Source organism: Penicillium solitum (genome assembly GCF_028829755.1).
Source record: "Penicillium solitum strain IBT 25940 chromosome Unknown utg000001l_segment0_segment0, whole genome shotgun sequence".
In the NCBI taxonomy this organism is placed as follows: Eukaryota; Fungi; Ascomycota; class Eurotiomycetes; order Eurotiales; family Aspergillaceae; genus Penicillium; species Penicillium solitum.
This window is the reverse complement of record NW_027072121.1, coordinates 4484061-4498632: the sequence shown is the minus strand read 5'-3', so window position 1 is coordinate 4498632 and position 14572 is coordinate 4484061. Positions and strand designations below refer to the sequence as shown.

At 48.4% G+C, this 14572-nt stretch overlaps 7 protein-coding genes across 7 annotated transcripts; 3 read left to right on the top strand and 4 right to left on the bottom strand.

Annotated features, from left to right (window-relative positions):
- Window positions 1-674: 674 nt before the first annotated feature.
- N7455_001701 (GAG-pre-integrase domain-containing protein) lies at window positions 675-3190 on the top strand (the record flags this gene model as incomplete). Its single annotated transcript, XM_065604084.1, has 2 exons — window positions 675-1370; window positions 1394-3190. 2 exons carry the CDS (start codon window positions 675-677, stop codon window positions 3188-3190), a joined length of 2493 nt encoding a protein of 830 aa, XP_065462575.1.
- Window positions 3191-6999: 3809 nt separating this feature from the next.
- Window positions 7000-7212, bottom strand: N7455_001700 (ThiJ/PfpI; the record flags this gene model as incomplete). Its single annotated transcript, XM_065604083.1, has 1 exon — window positions 7000-7212. The coding sequence occupies one exon, from the start codon at window positions 7210-7212 to the stop codon at window positions 7000-7002; it is 213 nt and encodes a 70-aa protein (XP_065462574.1).
- A 433-nt stretch (window positions 7213-7645) lies between these two features.
- N7455_001699 (uncharacterized protein) lies at window positions 7646-7874 on the top strand (the record flags this gene model as incomplete). The annotated part of the gene is made up of 2 exons (XM_065604082.1): window positions 7646-7710; window positions 7757-7874. The coding sequence occupies 2 exons, from the start codon at window positions 7646-7648 to the stop codon at window positions 7872-7874; spliced, it is 183 nt and encodes a 60-aa protein (XP_065462573.1).
- A 1425-nt stretch (window positions 7875-9299) lies between these two features.
- On the bottom strand, window positions 9300-9503 carry N7455_001698 (uncharacterized protein; the record flags this gene model as incomplete). Its single annotated transcript, XM_065604081.1, has 1 exon — window positions 9300-9503. One exon carries the CDS (start codon window positions 9501-9503, stop codon window positions 9300-9302), a length of 204 nt encoding a protein of 67 aa, XP_065462572.1.
- Window positions 9504-10240: 737 nt separating this feature from the next.
- On the bottom strand, window positions 10241-11342 carry N7455_001697 (uncharacterized protein; the record flags this gene model as incomplete). The annotated part of the gene is given in 4 exon segments (XM_065604080.1): window positions 10241-10444; window positions 10499-10674; window positions 10689-11177; window positions 11255-11342. 4 exon segments carry the CDS (start codon window positions 11340-11342, stop codon window positions 10241-10243), a joined length of 957 nt encoding a protein of 318 aa, XP_065462571.1.
- A 615-nt stretch (window positions 11343-11957) lies between these two features.
- On the bottom strand, window positions 11958-12428 carry N7455_001696 (uncharacterized protein; the record flags this gene model as incomplete). Its single annotated transcript, XM_065604079.1, has 2 exons — window positions 11958-11997; window positions 12097-12428. The coding sequence occupies 2 exons, from the start codon at window positions 12426-12428 to the stop codon at window positions 11958-11960; spliced, it is 372 nt and encodes a 123-aa protein (XP_065462570.1).
- A 463-nt stretch (window positions 12429-12891) lies between these two features.
- On the top strand, window positions 12892-13995 carry N7455_001695 (alkene reductase; the record flags this gene model as incomplete). Its single annotated transcript, XM_065604078.1, has 1 exon — window positions 12892-13995. The coding sequence occupies one exon, from the start codon at window positions 12892-12894 to the stop codon at window positions 13993-13995; it is 1104 nt and encodes a 367-aa protein (XP_065462569.1).
- Between the last annotated feature and the right edge of the window lie 577 nt (window positions 13996-14572).

Sequence of the window (14572 nt, the reverse complement as noted above, 5' to 3'; positions counted from 1 at the left end):
CGGAATTTTTCGGAATTGGTTGGATAGTTCATGCGCGTTTTCGCGGGCGTGATGTTGAGTATCGCGGTGGTCAAAGCTTATGGCGGGACTAGCGATGGACATTTAAATAGATGGGGCTCCCACCTTTGATAGTAACCTCAACAAGAACATTACAACTACCTATCTCAACAGGTTATGAGCCCGGATGGCTTCACCTTTGGGCACTCAAGAATCTAAACAGCAACAATACTTTGCCTGCCATTACAGCTAAGCTTCTCTATCAGAGACTAACTCTATGAGCTTCAGAAACTGATCATATATTCTCAGTAACTTGATGAACAATATGAAGTCCTATTGCTCAAACCCTCTGGGAGCAATAACGCGTTTGGACTTTCCTTCACCAAAGAATTACAGACATCATGCCATCATTGCTACTGTTACACTGTCACACTGGCACGGAGTATCGCAGGGTTGCCCCATAGCCGGCGCATGTCACCGTTTGCAGCAAGCTTCAAACGTTCCTCTGCCAAATGATCATAGGTATTACACCATTATTGCTACGGTTACACTATCGCACTGGCACGGGGTACCTTCGAGTTGTACCTACAGCTGGGACATGTCACCATTTCCAGCAAACTCAGAAACTATCTTCTTGGGGCCACTGACCACAGGGCCACCTCAATTCCGGAATAAAAATGCGGGGAAAATTACAAAAGAGACACTTCGCGTCGTACCTCCGACACACTCGCCACTGGCGCTTCAAACAAATCCAAACGTCATACTTCCCATCACTTTCTCCGAGCGCACTCTTGGGAGCCTACTGGCGCCTGTCCACTGAAGACCGCATACGCCGAGCATCGAGGACCACCATCCCAATCACCGCTCCTCGCAACACTGTGAAAGACTTCCCAAGTGCCCCCAAAGCTCAACCTGCGCGTTCCAGTATCGAGCAAGGGACAAGTCGCTACAGTTGCTCCGCCTCTGGCACTCTCACCCGGTCAGAAAACACCATTGAGAGTTTGGTCTTGGCCCCACCAAGCCCTGCGGGTGGAGGAGAGCCATTCATTTCCAATAACAGCAACTCGAGTCGTTACAACCTCCGGCCAAACAGACCCTCAAGCTTCCCTCCAAGGAAGCCGGGATATCTAGTTGACCGACACCGTTTCCCTCACTTCTCTAGATCGTATAAGTACTCTCTCGATCTACACAGGTTGTCAGACAGCGACTATACTCCTCCATCTCAGACGCCTACGCCAAGTTCATCAGACCGAAGCGTTTCCATTGTTTCAAGCCTTCCCAGTACCGCGTCAAGCCTTGAACTCTTCGGCTTGGAGGTGCGCTCTCTTCAGTCATCAGATCGTGAATCGGTTACCTCTGATCGGCCCAACGACGTATCTAGCCCTGACTTCTTCAGCTCCGAGGAGCATCCATTGCCAACATGACTGAAATCACAAAATTCGAGCAATTTGGAATCAATACGTTTTATAATGGAATCCCGATACTGGATAATGCCAGCGACTGGTTTCGGTGGAATCAGAAGGTCAATGAGTTCATTCGGATATCTGCCGTTGCCGACGATGGGGCGACTCCACCGATAGAAGAAGAAGAAGCACGGCAATGGATTCACCGCCAAAAGTTCTATTCTGCGATGATCACGGCAAAGCTGACACACAATGCGGCGCAAAGGATCAATGCCTTTGAGATTCCTCGAGTTCAAGTACTGCTTAAGGCAGTCAAGGACAACTTCAAACCAGAAGGCTCCGGCACGTATGTTACTCTCCAACAGCGATACATGGCCCTTACAAGAGACAAGTGTGGGAGCACTCAAGCCCTCGGAGCCGAGATCAGGAAGATCCATGCTGAAAAACTCCTCCTTGACCCTGATTGTGTAACCTCCGAAATTGAGCGAACATTTTTCTTTGTGCATGCACTCGGTCCGGAGTACGAGAGCTTCCGCGATCATATCTTCCGACAAATGGACCTTGTCAATGAAAGGGACGCAAACGGGAATGTTACGAAAGCGGCGCCCACGTTCGACTATATCGAGAATAAAGCAATTGAGGAAGAACATAGGAAGGGACAGTTGGGCAAACAAACAACGGAGACGCAAGCACTTCCTGCTCTTGCCCTGGTCCGTGGGCCAGGTGACAAGAAGCTCATCCCGTCGTCGGACGGAACTACTTGTCGAATCGAGATCGATAACGTCCCATATTGCTCCTTCTGCCGAAAACCTTATCACGTTGACTCCGAATGTTTCACCAAGAATCCGAAACTGAAACAGAAAGACGGAGATGGACCGAAGCCAAAGACAGGCAGAATACACACAGGCGCACGCAAACAGTCGAAGAGGCGACCTTCGACGGATGACGAGGATGACGATGCGGGTGGCCCAAAGGATCCGAAGAAACCAACTTTCATGGCGACGAAAGTATCCGAGAAAGATGTCAACGAAGCATTTGGAAACGATATCGAGGGCAATTTCGCCCTGCTCGACCATATTCCCATAATGATGGCGATAAAGACCCTCTCTACCCGCGACGCGTGGATCATGGATAGCGGATGCGCTCAGCACGTCTGCAATAGTGCCTCGAAGTTTGTCCAAATGGCCAAGTATCATGGCCCCTCACTAAGAGGCGTTGACACCTCAACGGCTCCCTCGGGAGTGGGAACAGTGAATATCCTGTGCAATGTACGCGGCAGAAAGAAATGGCTTGTGCTTGATAACGTCCTCTATGTTCCATCTGCACACGCCAATCTCATATCGGTGCTCCAGCTTCTCAAACGAGGGGCAAAAGTCGAATTCTCAAGCCGGGATGCTATCCTTCGCAACAAGTCAAATGGAAAGAATCTGTTTACTGCCAGCGAATATCATGGAGTCTACGCACTTGATCTGTGGGCAAGTCTGACTTTCCCCTCTTACCATGTTAGCCCGCAAATGTCTCTGTGGCATAATCGGCTTGCTCATATGAGTGATGCGAATCTTCGGCGGATCAAAAAGCAGGCTCACGGTGTTCGGGACATGGAGCCACTTCATCCATGTAATTCGTGCCTGCAGGGGCGAATGATCGAAAAACCCCACCGCAGATCAGGAAGTAGCAGGAGAGGAGAATACGCAATGGAGCTCCTCCATATTGACGTCGCAGGGCCATTTGACGAGGGCCTTGACGGCAGTCGTTACTGGCTCACCATCGTTGACGACTTCACGAGCTAGATCGAGATTATCCCTATACCACGAAGACAAGAGTTCGTCATAGAATCACTGCGGTTCTTCCTCGACCACAACGAGCGCCCCGAGCGAAAATGCAAGCGAATACGTCTCGACCGGATATCTGAACAAATGGGAGACGAGATGAAGTTCATGTTGTTCTCGCGCGCAATTCAAGCTGAGGTGACAGGCGTGGATCAACATCAGCAGAATGGGGTTGCCGAAAGAGCCCGTAAGACTATCTATGACCGCATTGGACCTACTCTAGCACATGCAAGGTTGCCGTCTAAGTTCTGGCCGGAAATTGCTCGAACCGCAGCGTTCCTCTCAAATCGGTCGCCGTCATCGAAACTCAACATGACTCCGTACCAAGCGTGGTACGGCGACAGACCTGACCTCTCAAGACTTAGAGTGATCGGATCAAAGGGGGAATACTTGATCCCGCCAAAGCAGAGAAAGAAGCTCACGGATCCGCGAACAAGACCATGCATTTTGCTGGGTTATGAGGGAAATACCAACTACCGTATCCTACTGGGAGACGGAAGAATCGTTGGAACTCCAAACGCTGAATTTCAAGAAGTCCTTACAACTCCCTCCACACAGACTATGGAAGATGTGGGAGCCAGACAAGACGGCTTACTTGAGGCAACGGCTGCTGCCGCAGGGGGGAGTGAGACGGTGGGACTAATAAACCAACCGTCGGTAGGTATACGGCAAGCATCCGTGCCTGCTTCGGGGTACCAATTGTCGATGGATCCCCCAGAGCGGCCCCTACCTAAGCCGAGAAACGATATCTCGCACACACTGCCTCGGAGTGACGAGAACTCGCGAGTGCTTACCCAGCCGAGTGACGATAACTCGCAAACTCAAGCGTCGGCCCAATCGAGTGACGATGACTCGCAGCCAGCTGTTGCTGTACAGGGAGACAGGACCTTGTCGTCCACACGGAGTGACGATACCCTCGGACCTCTATCACCTGCCTATCAGGATTCTGTCCTTGGGACTGACTTACCGTCCGGTGGCGACCAGCAACAGGGCGACGCGGTTGCTGCACAGGGAGACATAACCTTATCGTCCACACGGAGAGGGAACACCCTCGGGCCACTATCACCTGATTATCAGGATTCTGTCCTTGGGATTGATTCACCATCCGGTGGCGACCAGCAACACCAACGAGGGCCAATCTTAGAATGGCAACGATATTCAGAGCTCCATCGGCCAGTCCATGAAGTTCAACAAGGAACATTAGATTACCACCCTGAACTAAAACTTCGGGCTTCGGAAGCCACATTGGACAATCCTGATGGGGACGAAGAGCTTGCGCTCATGAACGTACCTGAAGAGAACGTCATTCCAACCTTCTTGGCCATGGCTGCAAAGGAGACGGAACCATTCGAACCCAAAAGTCTGAGCCAAGCAAAAAAAAAAAACGACGCAAGCTGGATGGATTGGGAAAGAGCCATGCTTGAGGAAGTGAATTCACTCCACCAAAATCAAACGTGGGAGCTTGTGGATCCTCCCAAAGATCGGCGGTTGCTCAGCGGTAAATGGGTCTTCAAACTCAAGCGCGGGCCGCATGGCGAAATCATCCGCCACAAAAGCCGATGGGTAGTGAGAGGATTCACACAAGAAGAAGGGATTGACTATGAAGAAACTTTCGCATCGGTTGTCAAGCCAATGAGCTACAAGGCTCTCTTCGCCATCGGAGCGGCCCTGGATTTGGAGATTGAACAAATGGATGTCAAAACCGCATTCTTGTACGGAAATATCGACCACGAGATCTACGTCGAACAGCCCCACCATATGACGGACGGCACGCCAAGGGTCTGCAAGCTTCGAAAGGCCCTCTATGGCTTGAAGCAGGCCCCTCGGATCTGGTACCAGACTCTGACAAACTTCCTTCGCAGCCTTGGCTTCGAGCCAATCACCGCCGATCTCGGTATCTTCGTCCGGAGCAGTGTGTACATCGCAGTATACGTTGATGATCTCCTGATCGTGGGTCCGAGCATCGCTGAGATCAAGAGGATCAAGCGGAGCCTGAGAAACCGGTTTCAGATGACGGACCTGGGCCCATGCAGCTACTATCTCGGGGTGTCCATCCAGCGAGACCGTCAAAACAGGAGACTGCTCCTAAGCCAAGAGGCATACATTGACAATATCGCTCATCAATTTGGAATTGACAACTGCGCTCCCGTCAGTACGCCGATCGAAACCTCACCACTTCCGGAAAATAGTCCAGACTACACCTGCTCTCCAGATCAAAGGACCTCTTACCAACGCATTGTCGGATCACTGATGTATATCATGCTTGGAACCAGGGGGGACATCGCGTATGCGGTCTCTGTCGCTAGCAGATCTCTCTCAAACCCTGGGCCCCAGCACATGAAACTGGCCCGTCGCATCCTGCGGTACCTCAAAGGAACAAAGAACCTCAGACTCACCTACCAAGGTCAGCTTCAGACACTGAGAGGCTTCACAGATGCGGATTGGGGAGGGTGTCGCGCCACGAGACGATCCACAGCGGGCTATCTCTTCAAAATTGGAAGCGGGGCAATCAGTTGGCAATCGAAACGCCAGGGCGTTGTTGCCCTTTCAACCTGCGAAGCCGAGTTTCTAGGGCAAACGCAAGCCACCAAAGAAGCAGTCTGGCTGAGAAGACTTCTCAATGAATTGAATATGGATCAAGGAACAACCGCCACGATCATCTGCGGTGATAACCAAGGTGCCATCGCACTTGCTTCAAATCCACAATACCACTCCCGCACAAAACATATGGAAATCCAACGCAAGTGGCAGGGAGAGGTCCAAGACAACGGAACAGTGAAGCTCAAATATATCCCAACCACAGAACAAATTGCTGATGGGTTCACCAAACCCCTTGCTCGGGAAAGATTTGAGTGGTTTCGGAAAGGGCTTGGCATCGAGTGATTGCTACACCTTATTTATATTGAACAAGACTAAGGCGCAGGGCACCCTTTCCTTCCTTTCTTCACAAATGAAGTTTTTTGAAGGTTTTAATGGGACCTGTCGCAACCGCGAGCATATGGTCGCTGACACCATTGGGAATGGGTTGTCATCGAGTGGGAGTGTTGAGTATCGCGGTGGTCAAAGCTTATGGCGGGACTAGCGATGGACATTTAAATAGATGGGGCTCCCACTTTTGATAGTAACCTCAACAAGAACATTACAACTACCTATCTCAACAATCCATATTCGCGGAGTGCGAATATGAATATGTCGTTTATTCGCATTCCTTTATTCCTTTCGGAGCCCTAGCTATCCCAGCTTCAGAGGTATCAGTTGAGAGATTATTTAGTGCAGGGAGAGATCTTTTAAAAGTTCGAAGGTTTGCTTTACAAGCAGATACTATGAGGATGTTGACGTTGATGAAGGACATTATTTAGTTGATTGGTTGAATTTATTGATTGATTGGTTATATTAAGAAGGAGAGTAATTAAAATTTTTAAATTTGTTAAACTATTCGAGGGAATACTGTACATGCATGGATGATATATATAATGGCATGTCGTAGTTATTACTACTAGTGGTTGGTGAAATAACTGACTCCTGTCAGAACAGATAATACCATATTACAGGCGCTCTTAAGCGTGTGCACGCTTTTTGGCCTAGTCGCGTATTTTGCTGTATTGCACCCCCATCTCGCGACAACTCCTGACTAGTCAGGTGACTATATACTAAGCTTAATTAGGGTAGTTCGCCGGTCTACCGATATTATCGGCGAAAATTCATACGATATTTGGTAAATTATCGGCTGCTGCCAATAGCTTCAGTTATTATCGTTTATCTGTATCGGCTCATAAAATTGGCGCCCGATAATTAACGGCCGATAATAACGGCCAGATAATATCGGTAAAAACCGATATCGGGAACAGCCCTAGGTTGGGGTAGTTTGCTCCATTGAAGTCCGTCTTGGGTGACGTATACTGGGAGAGCGAGTAAGGGGATGGGAACCAGGCATCGTCTTCAGCTTGGTCTCGTACGGGAGCGCGGTCAGATGAGCTAGACATGGTAACTGTGAAGTTCTTCTGAATGAATAGGAGAAGTAATGAGATGATCTTCTTTATCGAAGTTTGGTAACAAAACCACTCGAGTTCATTGATACAGGGCAAGGGCAAGACTAAGCCTTATCATCGAATTGCTGCCTGAATGCGGTCTCTGTCCTTGCCCGTGATGATGTCAGTGATATAGTCTATGACCCGCACAACTTGTGAGAATCAATTTTATCAGCCCAGAATTGGGAATGATCTATACACCGAAGTCCATTTAATGGTATACACGGGTTCTATTATTGAATTCGGAACGATTGCAACTCCCCTATTGTTCTTGAGACTTACGAAGTGCGGTGTTCTCATGCCGATAAACCTTGTTGAGCGGGGTTCCTCACGTCCAAAAGAGAAAATATGACTTCGCACTCGTAATTTCGAATACGGCAGCCTCTCAATGCAGCAAAAGGTAACGTTCCAGACTGCAAAGCCCAAGTCCGATGGCAAAGTCCGACGGACGAGGTATTTTGCCTAACGGTATTTGAACCTACTGAAAATCCATCTGCAGGACTAGTGAGTCGGCCTATTCTGCCACCGCCAGTCAAACGGGCGTCGCCGTATATCTGTCTCGCCCAGCTACCCCGCTTCTACACTTCATCCCAACGCCATCCGGCAGCCTATCTTGACTCTTATGATATCATATAGTACTGAAACACTATTGCCACTATGATCAGTGTAGAAACAAATTTTTATCTTTCTATTGAGGTATGAGTTGGTAAGATTTCTCTATACACCCTAAATCTGTTCGGGCGTAGTAGAGTGGGCTGTTCCCATAGTAAAAAAGTCTTGGCAAAGGGGGGGAAACAAGGTCAAACTCGATAACCTCCCCTCTCTCCCTCTCTCCTTAGGTATATTAAATCTTGTACTTTTCAATCGGGCTGGATCTTTCCGTCGAATAATTATTTATTTGTTAAGTGTTGGATCCCCTGTACTGATGGTATTGTCCTGTTACCCTAATACGCACTATTTCCTAGAATTTCCAAGTTTTGAGTGCAATATCAATCAATATTCAAAAGCAGGACTAGAATAAGTGTAAAGAATAGTATCATATTTTGGATTTTGAATGCCAAGACCAAAATTTTATGCAAAACTGGGTTCAAACTGGGTCTAAACTGGGTTTTCTGGGGGCCTAGTCACTGGTTCGGGGTTGGGCTCTAGGTCGTGATTTAGGACCTAATTTGGGTTTTGCGGAAGCCTAATTGGGATAATAGATTCATACCTTCTCGTGATATCCGGTGTTAATCCCTATTGGGGAGACCAAAGTGAACCCACCGTGGTTGTACGGTCTGGTCCACTACAGCGCACGACCGTACAACGGAAGGACTATAAGTAGATCGCGTAACATAAGGGCTTTGGAAGTATCTAGGGGTAGGTGTATATTGTGAATCCAGCTCCTATGGCTCGAGCTCTTAGGGCTGAGAGATGTCGTCAACGTGATATAGGCTGTCACTCATCTACACACGATCGAAGCTGTAGAGACCTGCGTTAGCTTACGTGGGCGGTTGAAGCTGTAAACGGACGGAACCTATGAGCGAATATAAACGGCAGTAGCGAGTAGGATCCATGGGGTAACACAAATGAGAGCCATATTAGCCTACTTAGTCTACCAGAGTTAGTCCTCTGCAGCAGCAGTACAGCCTTCGTCATGTAAGAGGTAAATGAAGAAAAGGGCTGCGGAGGAAATGAAGAAAGGCAAAACAGTGGGCAGAATCAAGCTAGATCGCCAGATTCTCCTCCCACACCTTCGAGAACCCCGCCTAGAACCCGGCGCCAGCTCATGTGCGCGCGCTGATTGGCTGCCCCCTGGCATAATAATCTCGGTACAGATGCCAAGCACCATCAAAGGAACAAAGTGGTAAACAAGAAAGAAGAAATGAAGGGAAAAAAAACAATAATCTACAGCATTGGCCCAAGGTGGACACTCGACGAGGTAGGCCTAATAGTATGTGGACACCGGGAGAGTGCCATGCCAAGCATCTTGGGAGAGTCGGGGCTTTCTTGGTAAAGAAGGAAAAAGACGAGGAAGGAAAAAGACGAAGAAGGCGCTCCACTCACAATGCACTGTACTGAGCCATCGTGAATGGTGAGATAGGGCCAATTCGAGAGTGGCTCCCACGGGCCCCCTCCTCTCCCTCTCGCTCTGGCTTTCGTCCCTGGGGTTTTGCTCTCCTTTTCTCCCTCGTCCTGACCTTCTCTCCCCCAAGCTTGAAGTTTTCCCATCCGACCAGAGGGACTCGTCTCTCTACCACATTCATTTTTAGAAAACGTCTGCCACCTCTCGATTTCGAACGATTTCCCACTTTGTGTCTGGCCAGGGTGTCCAATGAATCATATTTCTCGCATTGTATGACTTCACATCCTCAGACCATTCATTATTACAAACAGCTTTTGACATCGCATTAGCATCTTCACTTTCTTCGCAATGCTCCTCGAAATATTGTCGCTTTGGAGATCTCGCCGGCAAGGCCAAAGCTCTCATACGCTTCAGGAGAAACAGGCCCCGGTTTCTCAAGATAACAATGGCGTCGAGGGTACAGACACTGGACCCCGGGAGGTCCCAGAAGCCACGCCGGCGAATGTAGTCTGAGTCATAGCAGACGGCTTTTGGACTTCGGGCCAATGATAGCCTTTTTCGAGAGTCTACTGGAACTGCTGCGCACAAAAGTAGTTCGTTGCTTTTCGTCTTACCTTCGTTATTGGTTATTGTTGGACTTCAATTTGCTTTGTATCTATCTTTTAGATTTATCTCCAATCGGGAGCGTTAATAATTAATATATCTTTGACTGCACTAAAGCTTAGCCTCACAAAGATTTGCCGCTTGGACGGTTGACTATGGACTGCTATGTACGTTTGTTTGGCAATTGTTACGCCAACCATACAAGGAGGTACAGTGGCGTAACATTAATATTTGACCTCAGGTACATCGGCCCCTAGGCCCACTTTTATTTACTGCCCAGCAGAAACCTAATGAAATTAATCCAATTCAATTCAACTAGTAGCTAGTATGCCACCCTCCATATTTAATAACATCAGCTACCCGGTGAGGCATAGTCTCCGATAAATGCGCAAAAATATCAATATCTAAGCCCTCCCAAACCTCCTGAGCGGCATCCAATAAAAGATCCAATGTAGCTTCGTGATTAGAGAGATACTTCAATTCAGGGTGACGTTTCAATAGCTCAGCCTTTAGTAGTGCCTATAGGTTCTCAATAGGGTTTAAGTCAGGTGAATAAGGAGGCCATTCCATTACCTCAAAGCCTAGCTCGTTCAATGTGTCCCAGACAAGATAAGCAGTATGCACTGGCGCATTATCGTGTTGGAAAATAGCATAGTGAACATTATGAACCAACGTTGGTAATACACGACGATAGAGTTCATCAATTGTCCGTGATGAGACACCACATCGAGGAGCTTCTGGGTCTCCATCTAATGGAATCAACCCTGAACGACGAGGTTGACCACAGAATGCAGCCCAAAACATTCGTTTAACTTGCTTCCCTCGCGATGGAACCATTTGAACTTGAGGGCCTTCGACTGGATGGTGATTAAGTTGGTCTTTGGACGAGTGAATGTCCATTCCTGGCGTGCACCAATACCACGTTCACTTGTACATTCGTCGGAAAAATAGACACAAGCCCAGCCTGAAGGCTCAAGATGTTGCCATCTTCGAGCCCAACAAAGGCATTGCTCGGCATGGATTGGCTTTAAAGCTGGCCGACGCATTTTTTTCCATTTGCGAAGACCCATCTGGTGGTGAAGACGCCAAATTGACTGACGACGAACCTTAAAATCGACTTCCGTAAGTAGTTTCTCGGTCGAAATTGACGGTGTTTCTTGGATAATACCATATATATTATCTCTATCATCCTCAGTAAACTTTCGAGGTTGACCTAGGCGTGGGAGACTCTCTTGTTTTGGCGTTTTGACTCCTGGGTAAGAGTATATTGTATAGTAGAGCGTGGAATATCATGAAAGCGCATCTTTTTGATAGTAGTTGCGCCCCAACCATTGGTATGATGTAGCTCGCATATCTTAGCCCTAGTTAGGCAATCGAGTTCTGGGCCTCTTTTACGTGGAGTGCGTATAGGAGGCATAGTATAGGGTGGGTAGTAAGATATTAAATATTGTATAAACATCGCGTAAAATGTAAGACGCGTACAACCAAGAAGGTAGGCGGTCACAAGAGGCGGTCAAACCCCCTATGTACCCGAGATCAAATATTAATGTTACGCCACTGTATAGAATATGCGGAGGAGGTGCCTATGCATCACCGGAGCCGCCTGTTGATACATCACCTCCTCTTCAGCTTGCATACGCACAGAGGCATCCCCTTTATAAGGAAAAGCTGGCCCCTCTTAGGAGGACCAGCGATTAGTCTGATTTCTGAATATCATCATACTCATGTCAGGCACATCTCACATTCTTCACTCGTATCCTTATCGTATCAGGACACCTCCAGGGACTGTCTTAACAAAGTGGCGAGCTTGGCTCATCTGGAAATTCATCCCGCAGTGTTACAGAATGAGAAGGGAGGGCATCCAAGCCATGCTGTAAACCAAGGTGTCAGTAACTAGCAACGATCTGCGACAAGGACGTAACAAGCCTTGTCCAGTAAGCAGTGCGTATGTCTAAGAGGTCCCCCAAAACCTTCATGTTCCCGTAATCTTGCGCCTTTTGGACAGTCTTCTAACTTGTCTAGTTGCTTGCAATTATGAGTCAGTATGAAGAGGGCCACCGCCATCTGAGCCTCTAGAGCCAAGTTATCCAGAGATTTGGGAAGCCTACCTTTTCGTTTTCTCCTTCGACCCCAATGGGTATAGACATGTCGCTCTTACACTGCTGACATACCGGGGAGTCGCCACTGCACTTCGTTTTGTGTTGCCGACAGGATTCGCAAGCCCGAGACACTCGCCGAATGTATCGCGGCGCAATGCTTGACCGATGGCGGGGAATGGCAACTTTGCCATCCCTAGAAACCGCCCCCTCCGCCCGGCTCGTTCCAAGTTGAAGCTGTCAACCACCGAGGTAGTCTGGAGGGAATCAAGGCTGGGAGGTTCAGACAGCTTATTTTGCATGCCGTTTTGAGACGCTAGAGCCTCGCCTGGTGGTCTAGCAGCCCAGATCACCCTGGGATTAACAGAAATTCTCATATGTGCCACGAATATTTCATTGATCGTCATGATGGCATGAGACGCCACTACGGAGCGTCATAATCCTGATCCCATGGGTACTGAAGAACGTGTAGAATGACCGAGGGCCGGCCCGTGGAGTACCAAGGTAGTCCCCCTTGGTAAGCTCCCATCAATGACATCATGATGTCCGTTGACCTTTACACGCGAAGCCAAGGTACGAGAACCGCGATATTGTTATAATACTGTACTGTATCATAGCGTCTACTTCCTGCCTTCCCAAGGTTCCGAATATGACGAAGTCTTTGACATCATGATAGCATCTCCATTGAATCATCTTTACCTTCGGCTATTAATTACAGTCTATAAATTGTCTTGTAAGTGATTACAGGTAAATATTTAAACAGCAATTAAGTACCTAGGCACTACATCAAATTTTCACTTTCATGTTACCCATCATACCTCCACGACTTCGGGAATATACAGCATTTAGTCAGCAACTTGTAATCTCACCATGTCGAAACTCTTTGAACCACTCAACATTGTGCACAAAGATTTAAAGCACCGCATCGTCATGGCACCCCTTACCCGGTTCCGTGCGAGTGACGACCATATTCAACTCCCCATGACAGTTGAATACTACTCTCAGCGTGCTTCCGTCCCGGGAACCTTGATTATCACAGAAGCCACAATCATCTCACCAAGCCACGGCGGTGTCCCCAATGCCCCGGGCATCTGGAACGACGCTCAAATTGAAGCCTGGAAGAAAGTAGTGGATGCCGTGCACGCGAGAGGGTGCTTCATCAACTGCCAGCTCTGGGCACCCGGTCGGGCGGCTGATAAAGCCACACTCTTGAAAGAAGCTGGGCATGGGCTTCTGTCGGCCAGTCCAGTCTCTTTGACAGATTGTGCCTGTCAGCCCCAAGCCATGTCGGAAAGTCAGATCCAGGACGCCGTCCAGGATTATGCGCAAGCGGCGCGGAATGCGATGAAAGCGGGGTTTGATGGGGTTGAGATCCACGGGGCTAATGGCTATTTGCTAGACCAGTTTTTGCAGAATACCTCTAACCAGAGGGAGGATGCTTATGGTGGAAGCGTGGAGAATCGCGCACGGTTTCCCTTAGCTGTTGCCGAGGGGGTCGTTCGGGCGATTGGGCCAGATAAAATTGGGTACCGTATTAGCCCTTGGAGCTCGTTCCAGGGCATGCGGATGGGCCATCCAATTCCTCAGTTTTCTTATCTGGTTGAGAACCTGAAGACTCTGAAGTTGGGGTATCTCCATGTCATTGAATCGAGGGTGCACAACAATGTTGATGTCGAAAAGACGGAGGGAATCGAGTTTGCGTTGGATATCTGGGGAAAGACTTCTCCTGTGTTGGTTGCTGGCGGATTTACGCCGAAGTCTGCGAAGTATGCAGTCGATCAAGAGTATCCGAACAACGACATCGGTGTTGTCTTTGGAAGATCTTTTCTCGCGAACCCGGATTTGCCATTTCGGATTGAGCATGATCTTGACCTCACTAAATACGATCGATCGTCGTTTTATGCCCCAAAGCAGGCTGAAGGGTACACCGATTACCCGTTCAGCAAAGAGTTTTTGGTTTCTGTGTCAGGATAGGCATGCTATTCAAGGAATGACCGACGATGAGACTGGGATAGCCGTTCAATTTGTGCAGAATAGAAAAAGAGGGTTCGACTGTATATCCTTCAAATCAGCGCTATCCAACCCCTAGCAGACCAATCAGCCACAATATCAAGCTCCTCAGTCACCAACACAATATGTCAGAAATATGGTGAATTTGCATGCGGATTTCTGGGTATTCACCCAGAGTATCTTACGACATCAATATCAGGTACCTCTCATAAAAGTGTGTCGGAACGTGGTCGTTACAGTACGAACTAGTACGGGCATAGCCAATTGAGTACTTGAGAATGTGATTTTGAAAATAAGGCTATAAGAGAATGCCCTGAAACGGAGGAACGTAGTGAAAGGGTTTACAACCGTGGGCCTGCCCTGAAACGAACGAAGTGATGAGAGGAGGGGGAAACTAGGCCTCGCCAAACGCGGGTTCGGGGCGGGTTTTTGGAAAATCTGTTGGTTTATTAAGTGATGCTTCAATGCTCATATTATTGAGGGGAGTTGATTGTGTGTTATGTTGCATGTATTGTGTAAGATACAAGTAGACTGAGAAGTC